Consider the following 26473-nt stretch of genomic DNA (forward strand, 5'->3'; position numbering starts at 1 on the left):
ATTAGTATTATTATATTATTATTATTATTATTATTATTATATTATTATTATTATTATTATTATTATTATTATTCTTGTATTATGACCTCCATACAACAATGGCTCTTCCGGTCACACAGTAATGATCATAAAGTGCTAAAGTGACAAGCACACATAACATCGCATCTTCATGGCGGCAAAGTTCATGAGGAGCACAATAAACACAAAGTAATCCTAAACCACTTTTTCTCAGTAACTACATATGACAGTACAGGTGACTAGTTTCAGAGTCACTGAGCCACGACCGCGCTCGTTTTCGGCATCCAGCTGAGGTCCTAGCACCCCTGACCTGCGCTGGAGCCCTGTTCCAGTGAGACACAGCGCGGGAATCAAAGAAACGTCGGTTCAGCTAAGTTCAGGTCAACCAGTAGCAGTTTTGCCGGGTATTCTTAGTAGGTGTTAACAGCCTCTGACAGCTTCGTAACATGTTACGAAGGCACCATTACATAGGCATAATGTTAAAATTATGCCTAAATGGGATGGGCAATTGCCCTAATTACCCTCCTCTGAATCCGCCACTTAGAACGAGCACCCATAAACTTAACTTCTAACGGCCTCAATCCCTTCATCCCCCACCTACAGCGCCACAGCTGCTGGCGTGTCAGTGTCATCCCAACGTCACCATTATCGCTGTTCATATCCCCGGAACCTGTCTCCATGGCAACTAAGGCGTACGGTCGCCCTGTGCTCCAGCGCCGCTACCGGCACACGGGAGACTTACATTCATGTCAGGGACGTGTGTTTCAGTTATGTAACATGTTCGGGGACGGCCAGGACCCCACACACGACAGACGGCGTGGGCTGTGAGAGGGGGGCTTCAGGTGCTGTGAGATGACAAGTGAGTTTTTACGAGCGAGCGAGCGCAGCGAGCGAGCGAGTTCATACTGAATTAAGGGAAAATCCTGAGTATGAGCGGCCGGCCGGCCGGCCGTGGGGACGCTCTTCAAAAGCTAATACGAGTATCTTAGGAACGGGACATCCGATTGACAAGCGGTCTTCTTTACTGAATGTCACTTGGACGTAAAAGTTCTGTGGTGTGATGGCCACCATGCGTTCTTGCCAATCACCGCACGTGACGCGTGGTAAAGTTGGACATTTTTTAACCCGCGAGTTGCTGGGCGGGGGGGGGGGGGCGTTAAACGCCCCCACTTTTTTCGCCGGGCCATAGCATAAACACGGCGCGAATTGATTAAAGTTTATTGTGACAAAGTTTCAAAAAAATCGGTCGGAAAATTTTTGAGATATCGAGGTTTTAGTGACGTCATGAATTCTGAGTTTTCGACCAAAAACGGCATATGTTCAAAAAATCATATAAAATCACAGAATAAACATACAGACATGCCGTAAACGCCATTAGACTGCCAATACCATGAACAATTAAACGGCTATCTTCGATTATTGATTATCGTTCCGCATTTTCCAAAAACTTGAACTGAATCTTGGCAATTTCTCGTGACTACTTCACGACCATGATACATGTATTTCTTAAATTGAACTTTTTTAGCCAAACACGTACACATATGATAAAATGAATGCCACCATCGTGTTCTCCGCCCCAAATTACCCATAAAACATGTGTCACAGGCTGCGAATATCAGTTTTGATTTTCGGGGATATGTGCCTGCCCGGTTGACCTGACCTTGACCCTGACCTATGCTTGACTGACCCCTACATGGAGCTGACACTCTTGTATGCCTTATTTGATGGATTGTGCACCGTTTTGACAGAGTTTATGACGAGAGGCGCCCATTGCGAAGTCTTGAAGTCCATGCTACTGAAAGCCCGATTTCAGGTGTTTGACCTGACCTTGACCCGACCTGTGACCTCAAAATTCAATTTTAAAGTACTCGTCTGAAGCGTCTCGTCGCGTTCTTTCGTTTGCCGCCTCGTGCGTTTCGCTGCGCCTATTGATTCTCGAGTTATCGGCTGGGGGCGTTTAAAGCCCCCCCCCCCCCCAGCAAACGGTGGGTGTCGAAATACCCCAGCAACTGCCGGGTTAAGAACCCCCAAAATTGCAACCTCAATAACGGCACAACGGTTGGGCCGATTGAATTGAAACTCGGTACACAGTTAGGTCTCCATCAGATTATTCATCTGCAAACCTTCGCCCCAGTGAGGGGGGGGGGGGCATAATATGTTACCACCCTGTCGCGTTTTTTTTTCGTATAAATAAAAAACCGCGGCGCGTAGCGCCGCGCCGCTCGGGGTAGCTTTTGGTACATCAATTTTGGACAATGTGTGTAATTTTCGACCCCAGGTCATATCAGGTCAGGTCACCAGGTCAAGTTAACTGACCAAGCCTAAAAAAGTTTGCAATCATGTCCAGCCTGCAGTGTTTGTCAGAGAGGTTTTAAACTTGGTGGATTACATGATGTTATGGGTGCCTACAATTTGTATATCTCGGATTTTTTATATGCGTGACCTAAGGTCAGGTCGGTGGCGTGACCTTTCCATTATAAGTCAACGGAGAAAAACGAAAATGCCTCTAGATCCGTGTGTACGCATAGGAACAGACCAAATATTTCAGGATAACAATGATTTGGACCACCCGTGACGAACAAGGTGTCTTTTTTGCTGATAGCCTCTTGAAAGGTCATCCGAGGTCATTTGAGGCTACAAACAGTTTTTTGTCAATAACTCTCGATTGGAAAAAGATAGAACGCTGGGGTTGGCCTCATTGTGTTTGTCTTGCCGAGACGCATCGACTGATATGCAACATGACCTTTTCCGGTCAGGTCATGACCTTGACCTGAGGTCAAATTTTGAAGTTGACCTTTCAAGGTCAAATTATAGTTCATTCGACGCGTCTCGGCGAGAGGAACACGATTCTGGCATTAGAATTGACCTAGCTTTTTTAAGTCAAAAGTTATTGTCGAAAAACACTTTTCTTAAAAACAGCTATTTTTGGAGTTTTTGCCCTCTGGAGGCTAAACTGTTGACCTGAGGTCATTTTTTATGATGACCTTATCAAAAGAAGAGTACAAAAGCTATCGATTGCTTTTCCCAGCGTTATTCTTGCTATCATAGTTCCTGAGATAATGGCATGTTTTCTGAAAAATACAATGACAATTCGCAAATTTTGACCTTTGATGACCTCTGGTGACCCCAATATTGCTCTAAGATGAAAAATGACCGAAATACTTTCAAACGCACGCATCAAGAGCTATCGACTGCTTTTTACCGCGTCTTTCTAGCCCTCTTAGTTTTTGAGTTAGAGGTGGGTGGTAACATATGCCCCCCCCCCCACTAGGGCGAAGTTGGCGGAGACCGCCACTGGGGCGCGGGTTAAGGTTGGGGTGCTACAGCACATGCGCACGTGCAGGGGGCGCTCCCAGATCTCGAGAACGGCTGGGCCGGTTGCGCTCAAATTTGGTACACGGTTTGGGACCAGTTAGTAGGGTGCCGTGCATAAGTCAGTTTGGACCCCGTTTGCACGTGGGCACGTGCAGAATGCCGCTTCCAGATCTCAGGAACGACCGGGCCGATTGCGTTCAAATTTGGCACACCGCTAGCGGCCGGTTAGAAGGGTGCTTTGCACAAGCCCCGTTGGAGGTACCCTCTCGCCCTTCCGCACGTGCAGGGCTCACTATCTCGCTCGCTCGTTCTTCGCCCAAAAGGCATTTTACTGGTGTTACAGTTTTTCTATTTAGGAGAGGCGTTTTACCTTGAAGTTTACCCTGATCCACGAATGAATATGTTCATTGCTTTGCAAGGGCGCGGGAACTACTTTCAGACTGGGGGGCACACCATAATAGAGATCGACCTAGGATACCCCCAAATCTAGTTTTCGCACCGGTTTTAGGCCACTTGTTTTTCATTCCTTGGCTTAAAAAACATTTGCAAAGAAGTGCGGTATTACGTCTAAAGTTGTGGGGGTACCGCCCCCAAGGCCCCAGAGTTGGGGGGGGGGAAGCTGCCCCCACTGCCCCCCCCCCCGGTTCCCGCGCCTATGCTGTTTTGTTTGTTACACAAATAAAATAGGCATACTGAACAGAAATGAATTGAGGTGGTCAACGGTAAGAGGCTGGAAGATTTTGTTTTATACATAGGCTTTGACGGAATTGACAGGTTCAATTTGTTGTGAAGAGCTTGTTGGGCCGACCGTAGCAACTGCAATCAAAACGGGAAATTGCGGGAGGATAACTCTTGGGATAATTTACGGAATGCATAAGAAGCCGGAGTGTGGCGATTCCACACTTTAACAGTCCACACCACTTCCATCAACTGGCGTATTCCACAAACAAGCCACAGATGACAGACCATCCCCGGACCCCGAAAGTCTTCTTTATTGACAGACGACACAACGATGCAAAAGTCGGGCTGTCGTTATTCGGATTCAGATGCTCTACCAGCTGAGCTACTGAGCATAAAACTTAGGTACAAGATAGGATTCACAAAAGATCACCAACATTTACTTCTATATTGTCTGAATTGTAAAGGATACAGCAATCGCACGATTCGTGTTTACTATCTATTTCCAATTAGCTTTGAAACATGCTACATTGATATGTGCTTCGTGTTAGTGTGTTTAAACCTTGAAGAATTGTGACGGGATAAATATATAATGATTAGCCGCCCAATAAACATCAGTCCTTCGACCCGATTCATCGATTACGAACAACGAAGCTTCATCTACATTCATATACTTCATATAAGTTAATCCCGAGGAGCAACATGTCTCCGGAAGTCACCATAACCCGTCTCAAAGTCCCATCTTTATAAAATGCAAAGCAGAATTTAATAGCAAACTCTACACAGCTCCATGAAAAAATGCCAAAACACATGGACATGTTTGTACAAAAGTGTGTATTGCGAGGTTTTCTCCAGTCTATTCACTGAGTCAATTCGCGTCACCTGGGAAACTTACACCACGCGGTTAGACGAAGAACTGCTAGTTCTGGTCTATCGTAGCGCCGCAGATGGCGGTCGGGTAGCCCCCTGAGATCCAACTCTCCGGGCCAACTTTCACACAAACCTTGATGTACAAAATAAATACAGACACTCACTTCCAACCCTTGTCTTTCCTGTCTTCACAGTCTTTGGAAGAAAGCCCGTAGGACCGTGAGACGGTTAGAGCCTCTGTACATCGGCACCTCGTAAGACAGCACGCATACTAAACAGCCTGTGATCAGGAGTATTCTAACTTACGTGAATGCAAATGAACGATTCATAGCACAAGTTCAAAGCAAGTGCAGTCAGTAGGTGTAAACAGCACACAGTATGAGAGCAACAAAAAATGAAACGAATGAATGACACCAGGCCATCAGCGTAAATAGAGAACACAAAACAGGCGTGTAAGAAAGTCACATGCACGATGTCTTTTCTTTGATCGTTGCAAACCAGACCCACGGGCGCTTCCCGTTCGAACGTTCATCTATGAGAAAGACGTTAGGAACTAAAAGAGCGGTCAGATAACGCCATGCAGCTCTTGGCCCTTCATCTACGCTCCAATTAAGATCGGTGTCTGAGTTCTGCGACAGAATCAGTGAAGCAGTTAGCTACATTATCAGTGGCAAAGTCAGTAACGTAGCGAATGGCACAGTCATTGACGCAGTATGACCGATGCACTTTAGAGAGTCGCCAAGCACTGTTAGTGGACCTTTCCAGCCCTCTGCCAGCACTGAGTCTAGCAGTGCTAGCAGTGCTAGCACCGCTCCGCTGTCTGTGCCCTCTGGGGGACACCATTGTCCCCTGAGGGACCCCTGGTCAGGGTGTCGGGCTCCGAGTGTTCCGGTACGCTGTGAAACAGAGGGAGGGTTATAGTTAGAAAGCGAACGCTGAAACGGCCGTTAGATGGTAAGCACACCGGGTACAGAACATTAATTGAATCACATCACACTGCTACCTGATGGATAAAGTTAATGAGCCAACTTTTGTGCTTGAACTAGCAAGTAAGAGCACAAAATGAGAAACAGCATCGACATCAGCAAGAAGTTGACGAAAATGAGTGTCCAATCTTAACTGCTATAGTCTGGCAAAACTAAGAAAGAACGAATTAAAGCGCAACAGTTATTGACGAACGGCTCTCGCGAGATTAAGCGGTAGGTTTTGCACTTTTATATTTCCGGTTATATCTCAGAAACTAATCGATCTACGACGAAGCCATTTTACATGCTCATGGCCGGCTTGTGAACCGACAAGTCGATCGCATCTTCAACACTTAAAAGCTTAAGGCGACGAAGATATAGCCTACAGTATATTAAATTTTATAGGTGCAAAACCTACCGCTAAAACCCGCGAGACATGTACGTGTCTGTGTACATAACTTTCTATACGTCCGAGAACACTTCTATGAAAACTTAAAGCACGGATAGGCAAGGTACAAAGCACATCTACTGATTGTATAGGTATTTGACAGTTTTAGTAGTATCGAGTTTGCGGTCTGATTCTCATCAATAAAAAACACGTGTGGTATGAAATTAAAAAAGTTCTGCTGACGCTCAACAACCTGGCTTTACCAGTCGTTTATAAATGATCTGGTATTTTGCCGTCCTGCAGCCGTTTGGAATGTCAACAAATCGAGAGCAGGCCGCCCACGGAGCCACCCTTCTGCATGCCAGGGCCGAACGTTAAACAACACATACCGGGGGGCCAAAGAGAGGTGTTCTCCGACTGGGTCCAGCCGCCGGTCGGCAGTTAGCTCCCCGGCTCGGAGGCGGACGGTGCACCCCAGCCCACCTACTGCCGGGCTGTCCAGTGCAGCATGGCCGTCCGACCCCTCGGCAGCTCCGTCTGCCTGCTGGCGCTGCTCTGCGCCGTCCTCCCGTGCGCGCTAGCCGACGACGCCGGTGCTGGCACCAACGACGCGCTGGATGATCTGCTGGCGCTCGTCAACAGCGCGGTGAGAGAGGCCGTGGACCCCATCTCCGCCGAGCTCCGCAGCCATCGCGGGCTGCTGAACGACATCTTGGGCAGGCTGAGCAGCCAGGACGCCCGCACTGACCAGCTGAGCTTGCGCCTGGACCAGCTCAACGTAAGGCTGGATCAAGTCAATTCGCAATCTTTCTCTCAGCTGGACTCTTTGCGGACTGCCCTTAGTGCTCGGCTTGATTCTATCCAGGAGGTCTTAGAGTCGCAAAATTTGTCCGTGAATACCCGGCTTGATTCCATGCAAGACGCTATGGAGTCTCAAAATCTGTCAGTCAATGCTCGGCTTACTTCCATGCAAGACGCTATGGAGTCTCAAAATTTGGCCGTCGATGCTCGGCTTCATTCTATTCAGAACGCTTTGCAGACTAAACCTCAGACCGCCATTACCCGGCTCGATTCCATGCAAGATGCTCTGGAGTCTCAATTTCTGTCTGTCAATGCCCGGCTCGATTCTACTCAGAAGACATTGGAATCTCAGCTTCAGCCAGTCACGTCTCAACTCGACTCAATGCAGGCGGAGCTCGGCTCTCAGCTGACTTCGTCCAACAGCAGTCTCAGACATCTGCAGTCTGAGCTCGACACTGCGCTGGACTCGGTTACCACTCGGCTGGACTCGTTTGGCACACGACTGGAAGAGCTGGCAGAGATACAGCAGAACGCGACCACCGGGCCACGAGACTGCAGCGAACTGCCAAGCGGTTACCCCAGCGGGGTTTACGCTCTGCATCCCGGCTGGGGCCGCTCGAGCCCGGTGGAGGTATTCTGCGATATGGAAACGGACGGTGGCGGTTGGACCGTGTTTCAGCGACGTGAAGACATTCTGCCCAGGGAGGACTTCTACCGCAACTGGACCGAGTATAAGTACGGATTCGGAGACCTCACAGGAGAGTTCTGGATGGGGCTAGAGAAGCTGTGGCTGCTCACTGGGAAGTCGGACAGGAGATACGAGTTGCGCGTCGATCTGGGAGATTTCGACGGAGAGAAGAGATACGCCAGGTATGAGAACTTCAGAATTTCATCAGAGTTGGACGGATATCGAGTAACAGGTGGGAGCTACACAGGAAATGCTGGAGACAGCATGGCATATCACTTCGGACAGAAGTTCTCGACCAGGGACAAGGACCAGGACAAGCACTTTAGTAATTGTGCGCGAGACCGTGAGAGTGGCTGGTGGTTTAAAAGTTGCGATCAGGCAAACTTGAATGGAGTGTATCTGTCAGGAGAGGTTAAGGATGGCACAGGGAGAGGAGTAGCATGGGATTCATGGAGAGGTCAGCAATACTCCCTTAAAAGTGCTGAAATGAAAATTCGTCCATATGCTGCCAGGGTCGGGTAACTTTTGTGAACTTTTTTCCCCTTGGGGAGCGCCTGCATGCTTTATCTATCATCATTCATTTTGTCTTTCTGTAAATATTGTAGTTCTCGCCTACATATTACTTTATCACGAAGATGCTTGGACTCTTGCGGTAATCACGGAGTTTAGAACTTATAAAACAGCATGGATGTCACCTGGGTGTCGATTTGCGACGCAGAAAGCCACGGATCGTCTGTAGAAGGGTACTAATGTGCTAGTGTAGTTTCAAATGCGCCGGTGTATTATACAATTGCATTGGGAAGACAGTAGTTCGGATGATATTTGTCAAAGGCCCATGAGGAAACGCTATGCAATGACTAACTGATAAGAATGATTAGTGCTTCTTCAAGGCGCTTTAGCTCCCCCTTTCTTAGGTTTGCCAGTCTAGGTTGTGTGTTTTAAGAGGCATGTTTACCCATGTAATGTTACAAGAGGCATTTCTTATTGTACCCAGAATCCCGGAAAACCCAGGTAAAGTTTTCCGGGATCTTCATGTGTTCATCTGTTGCCTATGTACTTAGAAATACTCACATCCTTTTTTAACAGGTGCATTGAAAATAGTTGTGCGATTATAACTTGATAATTATTGGTACTAATTCTGACGCTGTTAGACGCAATCTGTCATTTTGAAATGTACTTTCTGTTATCAAAGGCGTGGCAAAGTATTCAGAAATATACAGAACACTAGTATAATTGTTGAAACCCAGTTGAAAGCTCTGAAAAGTTCTTAAATACAGATTAGCCTTGACACCAGCAGTCCCTTCTATGATGAAATACTCACACAAGGGATTCGTCGGAAGTGATCACGTCGGCCGACTCGATGATGAAGTCATCCTCTGACACCGGTGACGTCACTAATGAACCCGCAGAGGCTGGCGAACGGATTGAAAAAGCTGTATCAGAAGTGGCCGGGCCAAAGAAGAACGTAAATGTGGAAAAGAAAATGAATCTAGATTAGCTAGCAATTGACCCACGGACGCAGGCCAAATGATTTGTTTGAAACCATTTGAAACAGAACGCTCATGGGCCGCACTGGCTTGATTTATTCGATTTGTTTTGCTTTTTTAGAATGAGCGTTGGTCATTGGACTTAATATGCTCACATGTTTACTCGGTGTGATATTCTACTGAAGATATGGAAACTTCCTGTAGCACAGAATCGTTATGTTGTATAAATATGTGAGCCGCATTCCAAGTCTACCCCTGTTTTATATACCCTTGGCTACTTATCTGTCTTGTTACGTGTCTTAGTCTTAGTTACGAACACATACATAGTTTCCATCATAATAATATAGCAATGAACCCATGACCCACATCCAACGTAGAACTTGCTATAGTATATGGCGGATAGTAGTATCCGCTACACCTAGTGCTAGTTATAGCCATTAGCCATTCTATTCCAAACTATTCCAAACTATTTGGCGACTATTCCAAACGCCACTAGTCGGTGGCGTTTGGAATAGTCGGACGTGTTTCAAAGTGCTCCACTATTTTAGTTTATTTACCGTAAACAGATCAGATAATGCTGTGAAATATGTATTAAAATGTTCACATTTTATCGTATATTATTTCTGGTGTGTAAATGTTTCTCAGAAAGTATGTGTAGGACTACTATAGTCGTTTAAAAAAGGATTATTTTCCTTAATTTTTTGGAAAGCGTCTTGGCTCCATCAATGTCAACTTCCCTTGATTTTTTCTCTGGTGGCAGTGGCACGTGCTTTATAAGTTAGGATCTAGGAATCGCAGGATTTAGCGATTGCGTCAAGGCATTATGCACAATTCTACGGACGACGACTCGGATTGCTTTGTCGAAGGCTATGACCCAAAAAGCAGCGAATGGATCATTGCAGGAAAAAGAAAAAGGAACAAGAAAATGAATGACAAAAATGAAAAGGCTGCAAAGGTAAACAATGCCCCAAACTTATGTGGCTCTTGTCAGATGGAAATGGGCGCCAAAGACCGATCACTGGAGTGTGAGGTGTGCTTGTTAAGATACCATGTTGTTTGCCAAGGAGTATCGGACAAACTGTACGAAGCCCTTGGGGACGAGGCAGACAGTTGTGCATGGTTCTGTCGGGCGTGCAAAGAAGGAGCTAAGCAGCTGAGACTCGAGATCATAGCGATGAAGCGAGAGCAGCTGTCGATCAAATCCGACCTCAAAAGCCTCGCATCTACATGCGAGCAGAACTGTGCTGAGATTGCCGCATTGAAAGCTAATATTTCACAGACTAGCCAGAAGCTTGAAGCGTGTCAAAAAGAGCTGCAGGCTAGAATCAACGCCATCGAGGTCAGTTCCAGTGTTACTCAAGCTGCCCTCCAAGTAAAGCTGGAAAAAAGATTGAAACAAGTGGAGCAAAGCTGTGGGTCGGCATCAGCGGAGATGAGCAGTCCAAGCTATGCTCAAGCAGCAAGAGCAAACATGTCAGCATTGGAAACCAGACTGGAGGAACTGGCCGTGACTGTAAAGTCAAGCCTAGTAAAGAAGGACACAACCGATACCAGAGCCCTGAAGAAAGGACTGACTGAACTAGAAGACATTGAAAACAGAAAACTAAACTTGGTTGTTTTCAACCTCCCCGAGACCGGCAGCAGCGAGGGAGACATTGCAGCATTCAAAGAAATGATCAAGTCTGAGTTCAAGTTATCTGTGAAGTTACAGGAGGCCACAAGACTTGGAAAGATGAAAGACACAGGCTCCAGAATACTTAGAGTGAAACTCGAGGCACTGAGTGAAAAGAAGCTGATCTTGGCTAAAGCGAAGGATCTGCGAACAAGCCGTGATGAAACATATACTAGTGTCTTTATCCGTCCAGATCTTACAAAATGCCAACTTGAGGCTTCAAAAAACTTGCGAGCACTATTGCAGGAAAAGCGCCTAGCTTTCCCAGAAAAGAAATGGATGATAAAACGGAACGAAGTGGTCATGGTTCCATCACTGCAAAGCTAAACATCCAAGATGGCACGAAAACAACCGGGCCCCCAACACATTCAAGTGCGTTAAAAGTGTTTTATGCGAACATCGATAATTCTATCATGAGTAAATACGACTCTATTTTGGCACTCATTGCACTTGAGGACTACGATGTTCTTGCGTTATCAGAAATGAAGCCCAAAGTTGGATTGATACCTGAACATACTGTTATGGAAGTGCCTGGGTATGACCTTTTTACTAGCAAATTTTCTGCCGAAGGTACAAGGGGTACGGGAATTTACGTCAAGAAAAACTTACTGGCCAAGCAAGTGTATCCTACGGTAGGCGGCAACTTTCAAGATTGTACCTGGATTTCAATTGATGCCCAGGCTGGGGTCAGTATGCTCGTTGGGGTGATCTATAGAAGTGGGTCACCAAATAGAGCTATTCCTTTGGATCATGATCTCCACAAAATGTTTGGTTGGGCGGCATCCTCAAATCATTCCCACAAAGTCATAGTTGGGGACTTCAACCACCCAGAAATATTTTGGACCCCGGACCCCGAAGTTCCAGAAGGTGTCAGCCAGAACAGCCCAGCCCGGAAGTTTATAGAATGCATACACGACACCTACCTTCTACAACATATAACGGAGCCAACAAGATACAGGGATGGACAGCGAGCTACTCTCGACGACCTACTATTTACAAATGAGCGGGAGTTGGTTGAGCAACTCAGCATTGGTGACCCGGTTGGAGCAAGCGACCATGTCAGCATCTCATTTGTTATGTCGTTTGCACCAAAGGCTCCAGCAAGAAAGAGTGCGGTGCTGAACTACCATAAAGCCAATTATGAAGATATGAGGGAAGCACTTAACATGGATTGGCAAGGATTGTTCGAAGGTAAATCTGTGCAGGAGATGGCAGATAAACTTGAACAAACGATCGCGGATCTGATAGAAGAGCATGTGCCCAAGGTTGATCCTAACAAAAAATCGAAAAGGGGATATCCCCTCTGGATGAATCGAAATGCTCTGAGGATGGTGAAGAAGAAACAGCACGCCTGGATTCGTTTTTTGAACACTAAGGATGTTTCTGATTACCAGAGCTATGTTAAGGCAAGAAACGAAGCTACTCACGCGACAAGGAAAGCAAGGCGGGAATTTGAGTCGAAACTGGCTAAAGAAGTAAAAGGTAACCATAAAGTGTTTTGGAACTACGTCAACCGCCGTAGGAAGTCGAGATGCGGTGTATCTGACTTACGCAGTGCTAATGGAGAACTCACGAGTAATGACAAGCACAAAGCTGACATATTGAACCAGCAATACGCGAGCGTGTTTACAAAGGAGGACGTATCATCAATTCCAACAATAGCATCGAAGCCCTTGGAGTCAGAGATGGAAGTTACAATAACTGTTCAGAGAGTTAATGCCATGTTGAAGACACTTAAGGTCGATAAATCACCAGGCCCGGACAAGTTACACCCTCGTGTATTACAGGAGCTTGCGGACCAGCTTGCGCCACCTATCACGGCATTATTTAGAAAAAGCGTTGAAACTGGGGAAATTCCCCTGCAGTGGAAGCTGGCGATCGTCACACCGATCTTTAAAAAGGGTGACAAAAGTGATCCTGCAAATTACCGACCAGTTTCATTGACATCAATACTATGTAAGCTTTTGGAGAGGATAATTGGCGAAGATATCATTACTCACCTGAAGACAAATAACTTTATCGCTCATCAACAGCATGGCTTCATCACGGGAAAATCCACGGTCACAAACCTACTGGAAGCACTTGATGTTTGGACAGAAGCGCTTAGTCACAAGTTACCTGTGGATGTTGTATTTTTAGACTATGCCAAAGCCTTCGACACTGTGCCCCATGAACGGCTTCTGGCCCAGGTCAAGGCTCTGGGAGTCGATGACGTAACATGCCGATGGATAAGGAGCTTCCTCACTGGCAGACAGCAGAGGGTGAAAGTAAATGGATCGCTTTCAGATTGGGGGAATGTAACGAGCGGGGTGCCACAGGGCTCAGTCCTCGGACCTCTCTTGTTCTCTATGTTTGTTTGTGACATTCCCGACCTGTTAAATTGTTTCATTTCCATGTTTGCCGACGATACGAAAGTCTATCAAGTCGTCAACGAGTCTGATGGTTCAAATGGCTTACAAGAGGACATAAACTCTATACAGGATTGGGCAAGAACAATGCAGATGCTATTCCATCCACTGAAGTGCAAGGTCATGCATCTAGGATCAACTAATCCTGAAAAAGAATATACTATGACTACTATAGATGGAGACAATCACACTCTGGAAGCAGTCAGTGAAGAAAAAGACCTAGGAGTTACTATTGACAAGAAACTATCATTTTCAAAACATGTCATGAACCAGGTTAACAAGGCCAATAGAATTCTCGGAGTCATCAAACATACCTTTGCAAACATTGACAGTGATGTCTTTCAAGCCTTGTACAAGAGCATCGTGAGACCCCATCTTGAGTATGCCGCTGTTATATGGAGCCCCAAATTTAAGAAGGATAAAGACGCACTCGAGCAGGTGCAACGGCGGGCAACGAGACTGGTGAAGGGGCTGTCTCACCTGTCATACTCAGATCGTCTCAGAAGCCTCAATTTGCCTACCCTTGAATTCCGAAGGCAAAGATCAGATATTATCGAGACATTCAAAATCTTAAAAGGCTTCGACACGGTGAACTACCAAAGAGAGTGCTCGTGTTGTCGCAACAGCATGTTCAAGAACTCTCTTAGCCGTACCACCCGAAGTCATGGCCAAAAGCTGCAGGTTCAGCATCAGTTGGGACCTAGGAAAGCCTTCTTCGCGGCACGAGTGACTCGGGCGTGGAACAAGCTGTCTAGGAACACTATTGAAGCACCAAATGTCGATGTTTTTAAGTTCAGACTTGGGAAAGAATGGAAGGACCACCCCGACAAGTTTAACTACAACTTCTCCTACTAATGCTCAAGAGTGGCTACTCATCGTATTAACAACAGTAGCTACTGTCACTAACAACAGTGGTCGTCATTTTATGACGACAACAAGCATGGCAGCCAACTCGTCTTCATCAGAAGAGGAGGAGGCGCCTCTTGAGTAAAGGGTCTTATTACTCGAAAGGGTATCTAATGACCTTTACTTAAGGTAAATACTTAAGGTAAATTAGGTGTGGCGTACTCAACGGTATAATTAAGTGCTACTTTCTTGACCGTTCCGTGTTTTTTATCATTATTGGTTTGGAGCTTGATCAATGGTCGAGCGAGCATCACGGATCTCCCTGGAGGTCAGAGAACGTGTCCTATTCGAACCTCTGGTCACTATAGGCTGAGATATTTCAGAGCGTCCTAATGCGATGGCATTAACATTGAGCACGGACCAGTCACCATTCCACGCTAGGGCGTCGCTCCGATCCCTGACCTACCGTTAAGGGGTACCAGCCGGGCCCTAGCCACTGTGGGACAACTGTGTGTCGTTCTAAGCCCCTGACCTACCGTTGCACAGTGATGCAAATGGGGTTCACGAGTGGCCATAAATACGAAAAAGGCCCAAAATTCAAGTTCACTTAATCGAATAAATCGTAATATGGTCAGTCAGGCAAATGTTTGGGGTGTCTGAAAAAGTATGATTTTAATGTTTTTTGTCAAAACCGGCCTCGTGTAGGATTGTCAGAAGTCGAGACATTTTCGATGTCGTAAAATGACTGTCAGGTACTTGAAATTCAAGTGCCGCTAGCGTGCGTTCATGTCATACAAACTGCAAAAATTATACATGAAAATGATCCCCCAAACCTGCTGCTTCTAATGCTACGTCATAAAAAGCAGTATCTTTTTTGGTTTGGCGGTGAGCTAACTATTTGTAATCATGTTGCAACCGCAGTTTTTTACTAGAAAGATTTGCTTTCAATTCACCTACAGCACTTCACACAGTGTGTGCCCGTTAGTGCACCATATCATAGCATTCCCTAATCATTTCTGAGTCGCATCGTGAAAGAATTAAGGCGCTAGCACAGGGCTGACCGGCGCTACAGAAGTTTTCGTCCGGCACGGTCGGATGCCGCGGCGCAGCGGGCCGCCGCGCCGCCGCGCCCGGACGCCGCGCGGCGGCACCCACGCGCCCACTGCGCGCCCACTGCGGCACCCGACCGCCCGGACAAAAACCTCTGTAGCGCCGGTCAGCCCTGTGCTAGCGCCTTAATTCTTTCACGATGCGACTCAGAAATGATTAGGGAAGGCTATGGTATGGTGGACTAACGGGCACACACTGTGTTAAGTGCTGTAGGTGAAACGAAAGCATTTTTTTTCTTAGTAAAAAACTGCGATTGCAACATGATGATAAATAGTCAGATTACCGCCAAAGCGAATGAGATACGGCTTTTTGTGACCCAACATTAGAAGCAGAAGGCTTTGGGGATCATTCTCATGCATAATTTTTTTTCAATTTGTACGAAATGAACGCAAACCAGCGGCGTTTGAACTTGCGAGTGTCTGACCGTCATTTTACGACCTAGAAAATGTCACGACTTCTGACGATTATACACGAGGCCGGTTTTGACAAAAACACGAAAACCATGTGATTTCAGATGCCCCAAACATTTGTCTACTCGGCCCTATCGCAATTAACTCGATTTGGTAAACTTGACTTTTGGGTATTTATGGCCACTCGTGAACCCCATTTGCATCACTGTGCGTTGAGGGGTACCAGCCGGGCCCTAGTCACTGTGGAACAACTGTGTGTCGTTCTAAGCCCCTGACCTACCGTTGAGGGGTACCAGCCGGGCCCTAGCCACTTCCCCAACCACTGTGGAATAGGCGAGTGTCGTTCTAAGCCTCTGATCTACCGTTGAGGGGTACCAGCCGAGCTCTAGCCACTGTGAGACAACTGTGTGTCATTCTAAGCCCCTGACCTACCGTTGAGGGGTACCAGCCGAGCTCTAGCCACTGTGAGACAACTGTGTGTCGTTCTAAGCCTCTGATCTACCGTTGAGGGGTACCAGCCGGGCCCCCGCCACTGTGAGACAACTGTGTGTCATTCTAAGCCCCTGACCTACCGTTGAGGGGTACCAGCCGGGCTCTAGCCACCTACCTCCCTGTGGGCTAATTGTGTGTCATTCTAAGCCCCTGACCTACCGTTGAGGGGTACCAGCCGAGCTCTAGCCACCTCCCCAACCACTGTGGAATAGGCGAGTGTCGTTCTAAGCCCCTGACCTACCGTTGAGGGGTACCAGCCGAGCTCTAGCCACCTCCCCCGCCACTGTGGTGCCGGGAGCCAATATCACCGTCGCCGCTACGCTCCCTGAAGGAGAAATATCCAGGGCACCGTCAGATAACAGAGTAGCAGTTAGATGGCCTGTCAGTGTTCTCAGGAATAACTAGGTAATAGCCGTTTTCACGAAGGCCATCAAGTACACCTTTGGTGCAGCTTAGGTGCAGACTTGGTTACAGGTCAAATTAGGTTCATTGTGTTTCTTAAAAGTTGTCCGTTTGGGTTGCACAGTTGCATAGACCATACTTTTCAAATCATCAGGGTTTATTCTCGATTAAAATACTGAAATAAATTCATGATATGAAGATCTTTGTTGTAAGAGATTTGGTGCATATTTGGTAAATTACGTGTCCTCTCCAGATAGACCGTCGTGAAACCGGCTAATATGGTGACAGTGTGAGTGATTATCACCTATCGTTTATATCTTGCGGCGTTAAAAACTAGACACGGATTACATAAAGGTGAATTATATGAAGATACTCTCATATAATTCGTTTCTGTTGCCATCCACCGGCTTTAAAATTTTGACGCATGAACTCTGATAGTATAGTACTACAGATGCATTTCGAAGTGAACGGAGACAAATAAGAGAAGGGGCAAGAGGAGTGATAGAAGTGACAGAGCAGGGAACTGTGGCACACCAGCATTAATTTATCAATGATAGTATTTACGACACATCTTCGTCTCACAATTACAGGTCCACTTGACCTACACCTCACTGCCAGCCCTATACTCACCGTTATGCGGCTGCACTCTCAGCACTCCATTATTCTGCCCTCCATTCTGCTCAGCCACCCCGGGGGTCGTCCGCCACTGCTGTGCCATCTGCTGGAACTGTACCGGCGCCACCGCGGCGGGAGACGACTCCCGGGACTGGAGGTAGGGCGGACTGGCGCCGTCCCCTCCCAGAGCCATCGGAGAGTCGGGTGACGCGTCCGAGCCGACGCTGCGGAGAAGAAAAGGAGGTGTGTGAAGACTTAGTTTGTATTGAATTATAAAAGAGTTTCGACGACTTACAGGTCTACGAATATGGGTGCGTGTTTCAGTACCAAAATACTCTCATTATTGAATGCAAACATACCGAGTACGTACAAAAATATATGCTCATTTCTCATCGCACGAGATCCGAGAACCTCAGATGAACAACAATTATCTGAATTACTATTTCAAGTTAACGAAAATAGTTTCTTTATAGCATGGATCAAGACCGTCCTCTCTTAATTCTCTTCCCATCAAGACGACACAACGACCACACCAGCTTCAATACCAAACACCCATCAATAGTACACCTACCCATCCAGCTTCCACTTCTCTCACACCCCTCCCCATCACTAACCCGTTTCCATTCCTCGCTCCAGCTCCATTGGCGGCGCCCCGGCCGCGTCTCCGGAAGGCCTGTTCCACCAGAGTGCCCTCCGCTTGCGGCTTCACGCGCCAGAAGCCGCCCTTGCCCTGGTGCTCGTGGCTGCGAGCCACCTTCGTGAAGCTCCGGTTCAGCGATAGGTTGTGGCGAATTGAGTTCTGCCGGCGAAACGGGGACTTTGTGAGCGAAATGATTAAGTTTGAAGGTGGGGGATATAGTGAAGAGAATGCGGTTAGAATAAAGAGTGGTATGGAGCAAAGTAGAAGAAAGGAAGGGGCCAAAATGGTGAGACACTGAGAGGCCAAGTTTAACAGTGAGGGTTATAGAAAGGGGAAAGAATGGAGAAGAAACGAGGGGCAAATGTAACTAGGCGCATAACGAGTGGGAAAAGACTACCCATAGACGAAGAAAGAATATAAGTTAACAGGGAGGTACCATCGGAGTCGAAGCGAGGGTGCCTGGGACAGTACGGCAAATTACGGTCGACACGTGACATGTGATACGTAACGCTAATGCTCTTTTTTCTTGTTGTTGTTTATTGGGGCTTTAGGGCTAGCCGACTACAAGGTCATTTTGCACCCATAACGCTAATGTGAATGGATATCTAAACAATAAGACACCTAATATTACAGGTTCGAAGTTACCACACAAACAATATGTACATTATACATGATGACGTGATGTGTGTAATGCTTTATATTAAAGTCACAGATAAAAGCGATCCACGAGCATAAATTTCAGCCAAAATACACGCCGCACAAACGACTGAGATCCCATTCCTCACCTGCCAGCCCTTGTCGGCGGTGCGGTAGTAGGGGTAGTGGCGCGTTATGTAGCTGTAGATACCGCTCAGTGTCAGCTGGCCGTCCTTGGAAGTCGATAGGGCCTGTACGATCAGCTGGGCGTACGAGTAGGGCGGCTTGGAGCGACGGTCCTGGCGGGCGGGGTGAAAAAGGCCGGCTTGTATATGAATACAAAACGAGTATAACAGGGAAATGCGCCTAGGATGAGCTCTACCAGAACTTCGATATAGTCAAAGTAGTTGTAACTAAACTATTTCAAAGTAGTAAAAATGCATTTAATTGTTAGCCTAATTTAAATGCGTCAAATTGTATGAATAATGTAGGCCGGGCGGGGCCGCTGCCTAGCACACCTATGTATAACTAAAACCAAGATTACATGGCTAACCCAATAACTCTGATCACCCACTCTTCCTTTTATTGCCCAGTTAGTTATTACCCAGTTCTATTACCCAGTTATCACCCACTCTTCTCATCTGAGTCATCTGACCATGAGCTCGCCGCTCCACTGACCATGAGCTCGCCGCTCCACTGACCTGAGGTCGGTGCTCGCCGGCCGTGTCACCGCGCCGCTCCTGCGCCGCGCCCCTCGAGTCGCTGCTGTAACTGTGATGCAGTAGCGGGGCGGTTTGTTCGCCACTGCTCTCCTCGAGAATAATGACGTCTCCCAGCTGTGAGGGGCTCACAGCGCGGCTACTGGATGTGCTGAAAGATAGAGTGGAGATTGAGGAAGATAGCATCTAGTGGTTCACTTTCTCATGGCCAGCTGGATTTGGATAAGGCTGTAATTTTGAGGCTGGGAGAGAGCACACAAGGGTTGTTATTCACGCCAGCTAGTAACTATCGAGAAAAGGCCGCAGAGGAGAATCATGTCGCCATCTACCTGCAATGCTCCAGGCTCAAAATTTCCTCAGTGAGCTTGATACAGGGCGCAGGCTGTGTGATGGGTTGATCTTGATAGGCAGTAGGCCTGTGGTGTTACCAGGGCTAAGAGTCTACAGATTCCGACTCCGGCTCCGACTTCAAAAAACGACTCCGACCCCGATTCCAGATAGTGCTCTTCAAGTCCAGTTAAAGGGACCCTCCCACCTTAACCTTCGCCCTGGTGGGGGGGGGGGGCCATTTTGGCCCCCCCCCTGTGGTTTTTCAGCGATAACTCAGAAACCACTTGAGTTAGCGCCCTGAAACTTTGTATAGCTGTTTATTCAACATTTTTACATCATGTCCTGTTTTGGGGGGTTCGGGTCAGGTCAGGTCAGGTCACAAGGTCACCAAAACTGACACCACCTCTAAAAAAGTTCAAAGCTCTCTCAAAGGCACAGCTTTTATCCGATCGATGTAAAATTTACAGTACTTGAAGATGTCACCCAGCTCTACAAAATGGCTATCTCGGATTTTTTATAAATGTGACCTAAGGTCAGGTCAGGTCATCGCTGCTCCCCATTATAAGTCAATGGGAGAATCGAAAAGTAGTTGTTTTTCAGCTAAATCGGGCGTGATTGATCCTATATTTCGTTATTGAAGTGTCTTGGGTCAGCAAATCACAGCCCATGTGAAACCATTTGCTTGTGACCTCGCTGAGGTCACGCTAGGTCATCTCCCTGGTCACCAGAGGTCACCAGCGGTTTTTCTGCACTTACTTGTTATTGAATAGAGATAGAGACTCCGTTCGACGTTTATCGTGTTTGTCTCGTCAATGCGGATCGAATGATATGCAGCATGACCTATTTCGGTAAGGTCATGACCTTGACCTGAGGTCAAATTTTCAAAATGACCTTTCGAGGTCAAGCTATATATCATTCGACGCGTCTCGACGAGCCAAGCACGATGGTGCATGAATCGTTTCTCTATTTTCTCGTGAATGCATGCTATAGTTAAAAACATTTTCAACAAAATTTGCCAAGTTGACCTTGCATGACCTCTGTAGGCCAAACCGTTGAGCTGAGGTCAAATCTGACGAACCTTGGCGAAAGAGCTTGAAAAGAGCTATCGATTGTTTTTTTCCGCGGCTCTCTAGCTCTTCTAGTTTCCGAGCTACAGCGGAATATGTCCGGCAACACCGAAAACACTGAAATTTGACCTATGATGACCTCTAGCGACCTCAATATTGACCTTAGCGAAAAAATGACCGAAATACTTTCGAACGTACTTGTTATGGGCTTTCGTTTGCTTTTTTCCGCGTCTTCCTAGCCCTCTTCGTTTTCGAGTTAGACGGGGGGGGGTCATTTTGGCCCCCCCCACCAGGGCGAAGGTGGCTCAGACCCACACCAGGGCGCGGGTTAAAAAAAGTTAATTGAATTGACATGAAAGTGATGTCGCTAGGTTCAGAAAGAGCGAAAACGAATATCTACCAAATTTAATCGAAAAATATTCACCGGTTCTCAAGATATTATACTTTTACTTTTGTTTACTTTTTGGGATCTCCGCTGTTCCAAGCGACTTTATTTGGAAGTGCGACATTTGTTGCACGCAAAGCAGCATATACAGTGTCCCAAAATTTGCCGATCTGGGTGAGAACTGACACCCAAAACGGCCGCAATTTTCCCCTCCGATGCGAAACATTTGGAGCCAATTTTCCACTCCTAAAACAGCCCTGAAACGTTACTTTTAATATAAATTAATTAGCAGGATTATCACTCCCAATTCACATTAAATATCTAAGTTTGTCCCACGCTCACCTGCCGAGAAACATACCTACAATTCTTGACGCATGTACAATTCATGAGTAAGCATGTTAATGTCGGGTTTTTCACACCTGAATTTTGCACTCTCTTCATCATTTTGGAGGTTGAATTTTCCACTCTGACACCCAGGACCAAAATAAATTTTGGGACACTGAGCATATACCACCGCGTGCTACCAAACGCTTTAGTTAAAAATTTAAAAATCGTTAGATCTCCGCTGACGTCACAAATTCTAAGGGGGCATTCCAATCCATTAGCCCCTTAGAATCCGAAAACTGGAAGTTTGAAATTCCATATCTCCGAATTAAAGCATTTTTCGATGTTGTGAGTGCCCAAAACGGTATTTACAGGCCATGGCCACCAATTTGGCTATCTCAACTCAAAACTAATGTTAAGGTGGGAAGGTCACTTTAATGAAATTTAGTTGCATCTCAGAGACATTTTTATCTTGCCTGAAGCGACCTTTTCCGCGTTCCAAGGCCTTACATTTGCAAAAAGTAATCTTTAAGTGGCGTGGAGAAATAAAAACCGGTTTTGACGCAACAGTCGTCTGTAATTTTTTTCAAAGAAAAAATGAAAATGCTTGTCCAAAACAGGGGCATGTCCTTAGCTTCAACAAAATTTGATTTTGAAAGGTCAGAGAGCAAAATGTCATCAAGCAAACAGGTGCAGGGCATGACTGAGCCATGCAGCATTCCCTTGGACTTAGGAGTCAGAGTCGGTAAGATTTTGGTGACCCCAGCTTCGACTCTAGACTACGGGCAAAACTTCTACTGTGACCAACTCAGAACCCAAGTCTGCAGCATGAATGCTACAAAATGCAACAGGCTCTGCTTCACTGGATCCAAGCCCAAAGCCACCCATTTAACAATTTCCTGCTGAACTAGGTTATGAAAAATGACACAAAATGACATTGGCAACAACACATGCAGACACCTAAATCAACTAACAGCATTTACAATATTTTGTATCTCCTTACCTAACAATATCAGTTGGAGAGGTTGCGGGACCTGTCGCAATGGCCTGCTGAGAAGATGGGTCTGTGTCCACTGAGATGTCGACTTGAGATACAAACACCATGAACATCCCAGTGCTCGGGAAACCAATCATGCATCTGTGAAAATAGTACAACTTTGTCAAAGTGGAACTGAGAGACATTCTTGCTAAGTTCACATATAAGTTCAAAGTAAGGTCATGGATGTGTGATAAGTAAATATATAAGCAGTAAATCTGCATCACCATCTTATTATTGTACCCAATTAACCAGTGCTGTGCTTGTGGCCTAACTTTTCCATGGTGCGCTGGGAAGGGAGAGCATTTAACACACACCCTCGGCCTCCCATCTTACATCGTCCATCACAGGTAGATACCAAGTCTATCATTCACCATATAGGTAGGTGCATAATATCTGACAATAACATTAGTTGTGTTCCCAAGCCAATCTTAGCTTTGAAAATTCACAAACTATATTCCAAAGACATGGAAGCAAGTCGTTGAAGTTGAAGTTGAAGTTGAGCATTACAGTAGGCGGAACTATGGTCAAGCGTACCCATTTTCGGGAACGCATTTTCGTTCCCATGTTTGGGAACGATAAACCCAAATATGGGAACGCCATGTAGGCATTATTTAAAACAAGAAAAAGAACCGTTAAATGACGTCCAAAAAATATAAAACGATCGTGAACCGCCTGATATTTGTCTCAATATTGTTGGGAAAGAGTTTGATATTGTAAGGCCCATCGTAGTTTCAAATCGTTCCCCTATTTCTAAAGCAGTCCATCATCCGGGCCGCGAGCCCAAACTTGGGAACGCTCTCGTACACTGGCGCTGCAAGCGTTCCTTATTATGGGAACGGCGTACCCAAAATTGGGAACGATTTCACCGACGCCTTTCAGGGGCTCTTTTCATTATCAAGCATCACGTCCAACGCCGCAAATTATTGTTAACGCAACAATCATCAGATGACCTTTCCGGCAAGACCGTCGCATGTTTCGCCCGGTCTTCTGCGCTTTTATTCCCGTCGATCTCGCAGCGGGCACGCCCCCCTCTGCAGGATTACGTAATTCACAACGCTCAGCGATGTTCAACAAGGTCTTCCATACCTATATCCACCGTCCGCGCTGAGAGTGGAGACATGTCAAGCACCTGTCTGTTTATCACCGATAGTTGACGAGTACAAGGAAGTATCCAAAAATGGGAACGCTGAATATGTTACACCCTCAAAACACCTAGTCCCAATGAAAATCTAGTTTTTTCCTTTCTTGATGAGTGTAAGTGGCAAAAGGCCTGGTAGGATGGGCACGAGGAATTATCGAAATCAGCATAAAAATTATAAATAAGCCACACAGAGCGAGCTATATAAGAGAAATTCCCCGAAAACGATCACGCTTAGAAACACGGAAGACAAAAACCACGCTCATGACGCTCCTTATAAAACAACTCTAAACAGCTAGCATCCAAATAAAATATGTCTTTCCGGGATGATAAAATACAGCTGGATAATTTTCAACCGCTTAAACTGAGTTTACAACAGTAGCTCGGTAAATTCACTCACGTTCCACGCGGTCGTCCGCCCCGACACAAAAGTCAACAATATTACCTCGGGACCGTCCGCGTCTTCGCTTGCATTTGTCAGCATCTGGTGTCGATAGTATGAAAGTTCATAACCAGGCGAAAATTATTATACTTTACCTCAAACTAAAAAATGCTTCATTTTCCTTAAAATTGCATGTTAAATGTCGTATAACCCATATTTCCACCATTCTGTCATTTTCAAAAAATTATTAAAAATATCATTCCACGGTCAATTTCCTTGTTCCACGGTCAGATTAAAGATAACTTTATGGAGATTTAGTAGATACCTAAATCAGCGTGCACTTTTTTGAGACGTGATGCACTTTTGAGTTTTAGTGGGAGAACGGCCGAAAAATTGCCTTCCGTTCTCATAAATGGGAACGCCCGTTCCCATATTTGGGAACTCCGTTCCCAAAAATGGGAACGTTCCTATATTTGGGTACTCATGACCATAGTTCCGCCTACTGATTAGTGAGCTGTAGTAGACTAGGTCTATTCAATGCTCACATCGAGCCGGACTAGGAAATGAGCCATAAGGTCAGTTGTGGCGTGAGGATGCAGGTTTGGCAGCCCTGATTCTTGTCCATTCTGATTCTTGTCTGGAATGGCTTTGCAACAGGCAAATCTCACCTTGATGGGATAATTTGAAGTCCGTCACTAGGCCGCTGAAAGTCGTCATCAACAAATACCCCATTCTTGCTATGACACTTCAGGAAGAAATCGGGTTCTTTAAAAATTATTTCGAGGTGAACACGCGAAATAAAGCTGGAATCGCCCAGATCAACGTCTACATCTCCTTTAGAGCTATGCCGGCCAAGAGTGATACGTTTCTGGCGCATTAAATATTCTTTATCGTTCCACTCAATTTTAGCTAAAACTGGTCCTTCCTGTGGCTGACTCATGTCTGTCACCTGTACAGCAGTTGTAGCTGAAGGCTTTGATAAAAGCTTCGATAAAAGCATAACAATGCAGAATGCTGCCTCAACGAACGGCTAACCCCCGTCCTCCACAGCACACAACGCCGCCGAGATGCACGTGTGTTCAAGGCCGCGTGTGTTCGATTAGACTGCGAGGATATATTAAAAAAAGAAGCATGTATTACGTATAAATACAAATTTTATAATTATGTTCACACACAAAGGTTTTCATTTCTTATCATAAAAATTGACTCTTTCTCTAAAAATAGTTTTATTCAAAGATCATTGCAATAATTATTGGACTTCGGCTCGCGCTTTCACGGGGATCGGACGTGTCCAATCGAGCTCTCACTCTCACAGGACCCAATCAGTGCACACATAAGTTAGGTACCCACGGCACAATTTCACCTGTCGGCTTATCTTCATGAGCGAGGATGCTAGTCCAGAGGTCACCTCAACCTCCAAGGTCGAAACCACAGCGGACCGCAACTGAAAATGCACTCAATTCGACGATCGCAAATGGATCTCCAGCGACGCCATCGACGCCGTCGGATGCAAATGTGGAGGTCGGCGGCGGCAAACGTGGAGGCGGCAACGAGGTGAATGATTTTGTTGCCGAAGGAGCTGAAGGAGGTAAGGCAGGGAACTGTGCTTTTTCTGAACCGTGTGGAATATTTGAGCTAGGTTCCAAGGAAAACCAGACAGATAAAATAAAAGAAGTGGCTGGTGCTGTCGCACGAGCCCCCCAACTGAGCTCACTTGCAACAGATTCCACAGAGGATGAGGCTCCCAAAATTAGGAGGCTCAGTAGTGATGCCTATAAACTGTGGGGCTCAAGGTCTTCAAACACGAGCCCTGATCCGGATGTACCAAACTTGGACAGAAACTCGTGCAAGGGTGGTCCGAGCAACCCAATCTGTGACACTGATGTGAAAGACGGGGAAATGGGTGTACAGTGCTGCACGTGTGATCGCTGGTTCCATTCTAAGTGTCAAGGCATTTCAAAGCAGTGCTACAATGCCCTTGTGAAGCACAAGGTGTTATCTTGGCATTGTTCTGCCTGTAAACAAGGCCTCAAAACTAAGGGCAAGAGTGATGAGGACAACAGACTTTCTAAACTGGAGTCAAAGCTCGATGCATTGATTGATTTCATGCAAACAGCATTTGCAAAGATTGATGCCAACAGTCACAACGAGCACTGTGAGACACAGAGTGGTGTCAAACAGCTGAAAGATCATGTAGATGAACGAATGGAAAAGGTGGAGAAGGTCATGCGTGCTCATGCCAAACTCATCGGAGATCAGGAGACAATGTTACAGCACTCCTTCAAGAAAATCCAGGATGATAGGGCGTCCTACGCAGAGGCCGTCAAGGGCAGCGCTGAGGTGATGCAAAAAGCAGCCAAAAAGTTTGAAGCGATTCCATCCCAAGGGAAGGAGAATATCAGCCTCTGCACTGAGAAGGCAATAGCAGGTGTCTTTGATGACTTCTTAGAAAAAGAGAAGCGCAAGCTGAATGTGGTAGTGCATAACCTCCCGGAGCCAACAAGTGAGTTGTATGCTGAACGAGTGGAAGCAGACAAAGAAAAGTTTAGGGAGGTAATCCGGGATGCTATGCATCTCAATGTGAGAGTAACAAAGGCATACAGGGTCGGCAAGCCGGGTCAGGAGAAGCCACGACTGTTGATAGTGGG

The 26473-nt window shown here is 46.3% G+C and overlaps 2 protein-coding genes across 3 annotated transcripts; one reads left to right on the plus strand and one right to left on the minus strand.

The window, feature by feature from the left end:
- Nucleotides 1-4826: 4826 nt before the first annotated feature.
- On the minus strand, nt 4827-24933 carry LOC122363176 (forkhead box protein K1-like). Of its 2 annotated transcripts, XM_043332136.1 has the most exons (9): nt 24494-24933; nt 22270-22404; nt 19143-19311; nt 18591-18740; nt 17780-17964; nt 17181-17389; nt 16390-16473; nt 9045-9135; nt 4827-5777 (listed from the first exon to the last, which is right to left on the minus strand). In XM_043332136.1, the coding sequence occupies exons 1-9, from the start codon at nt 24823-24825 to the stop codon at nt 5684-5686; spliced, it is 1449 nt and encodes a 482-aa protein (XP_043188071.1). In that variant the 5' UTR covers nt 24826-24933; the 3' UTR covers nt 4827-5683. The 2 variants fall into 2 exon arrangements, with proteins under 2 accessions (XP_043188071.1, XP_043188072.1); XM_043332137.1 differs by lacking the exon at nt 9045-9135.
- On the plus strand, nt 6686-8953 carry LOC122363175 (fibrinogen-like protein 1). Its single transcript, XM_043332135.1, has one exon. It carries the CDS (start codon nt 6743-6745, stop codon nt 8243-8245), a length of 1503 nt encoding a protein of 500 aa, XP_043188070.1. The 5' UTR covers nt 6686-6742; the 3' UTR covers nt 8246-8953.
- Nucleotides 24934-26473: the final 1540 nt, after the last annotated feature.

Source organism: Amphibalanus amphitrite, unplaced genomic scaffold (genome assembly GCF_019059575.1).
Source record: "Amphibalanus amphitrite isolate SeventyFive unplaced genomic scaffold, NRLGWU_Aamphi_draft 000608F_arrow, whole genome shotgun sequence".
In the NCBI taxonomy this organism is placed as follows: domain Eukaryota; kingdom Metazoa; phylum Arthropoda; class Thecostraca; order Balanomorpha; family Balanidae; genus Amphibalanus; species Amphibalanus amphitrite.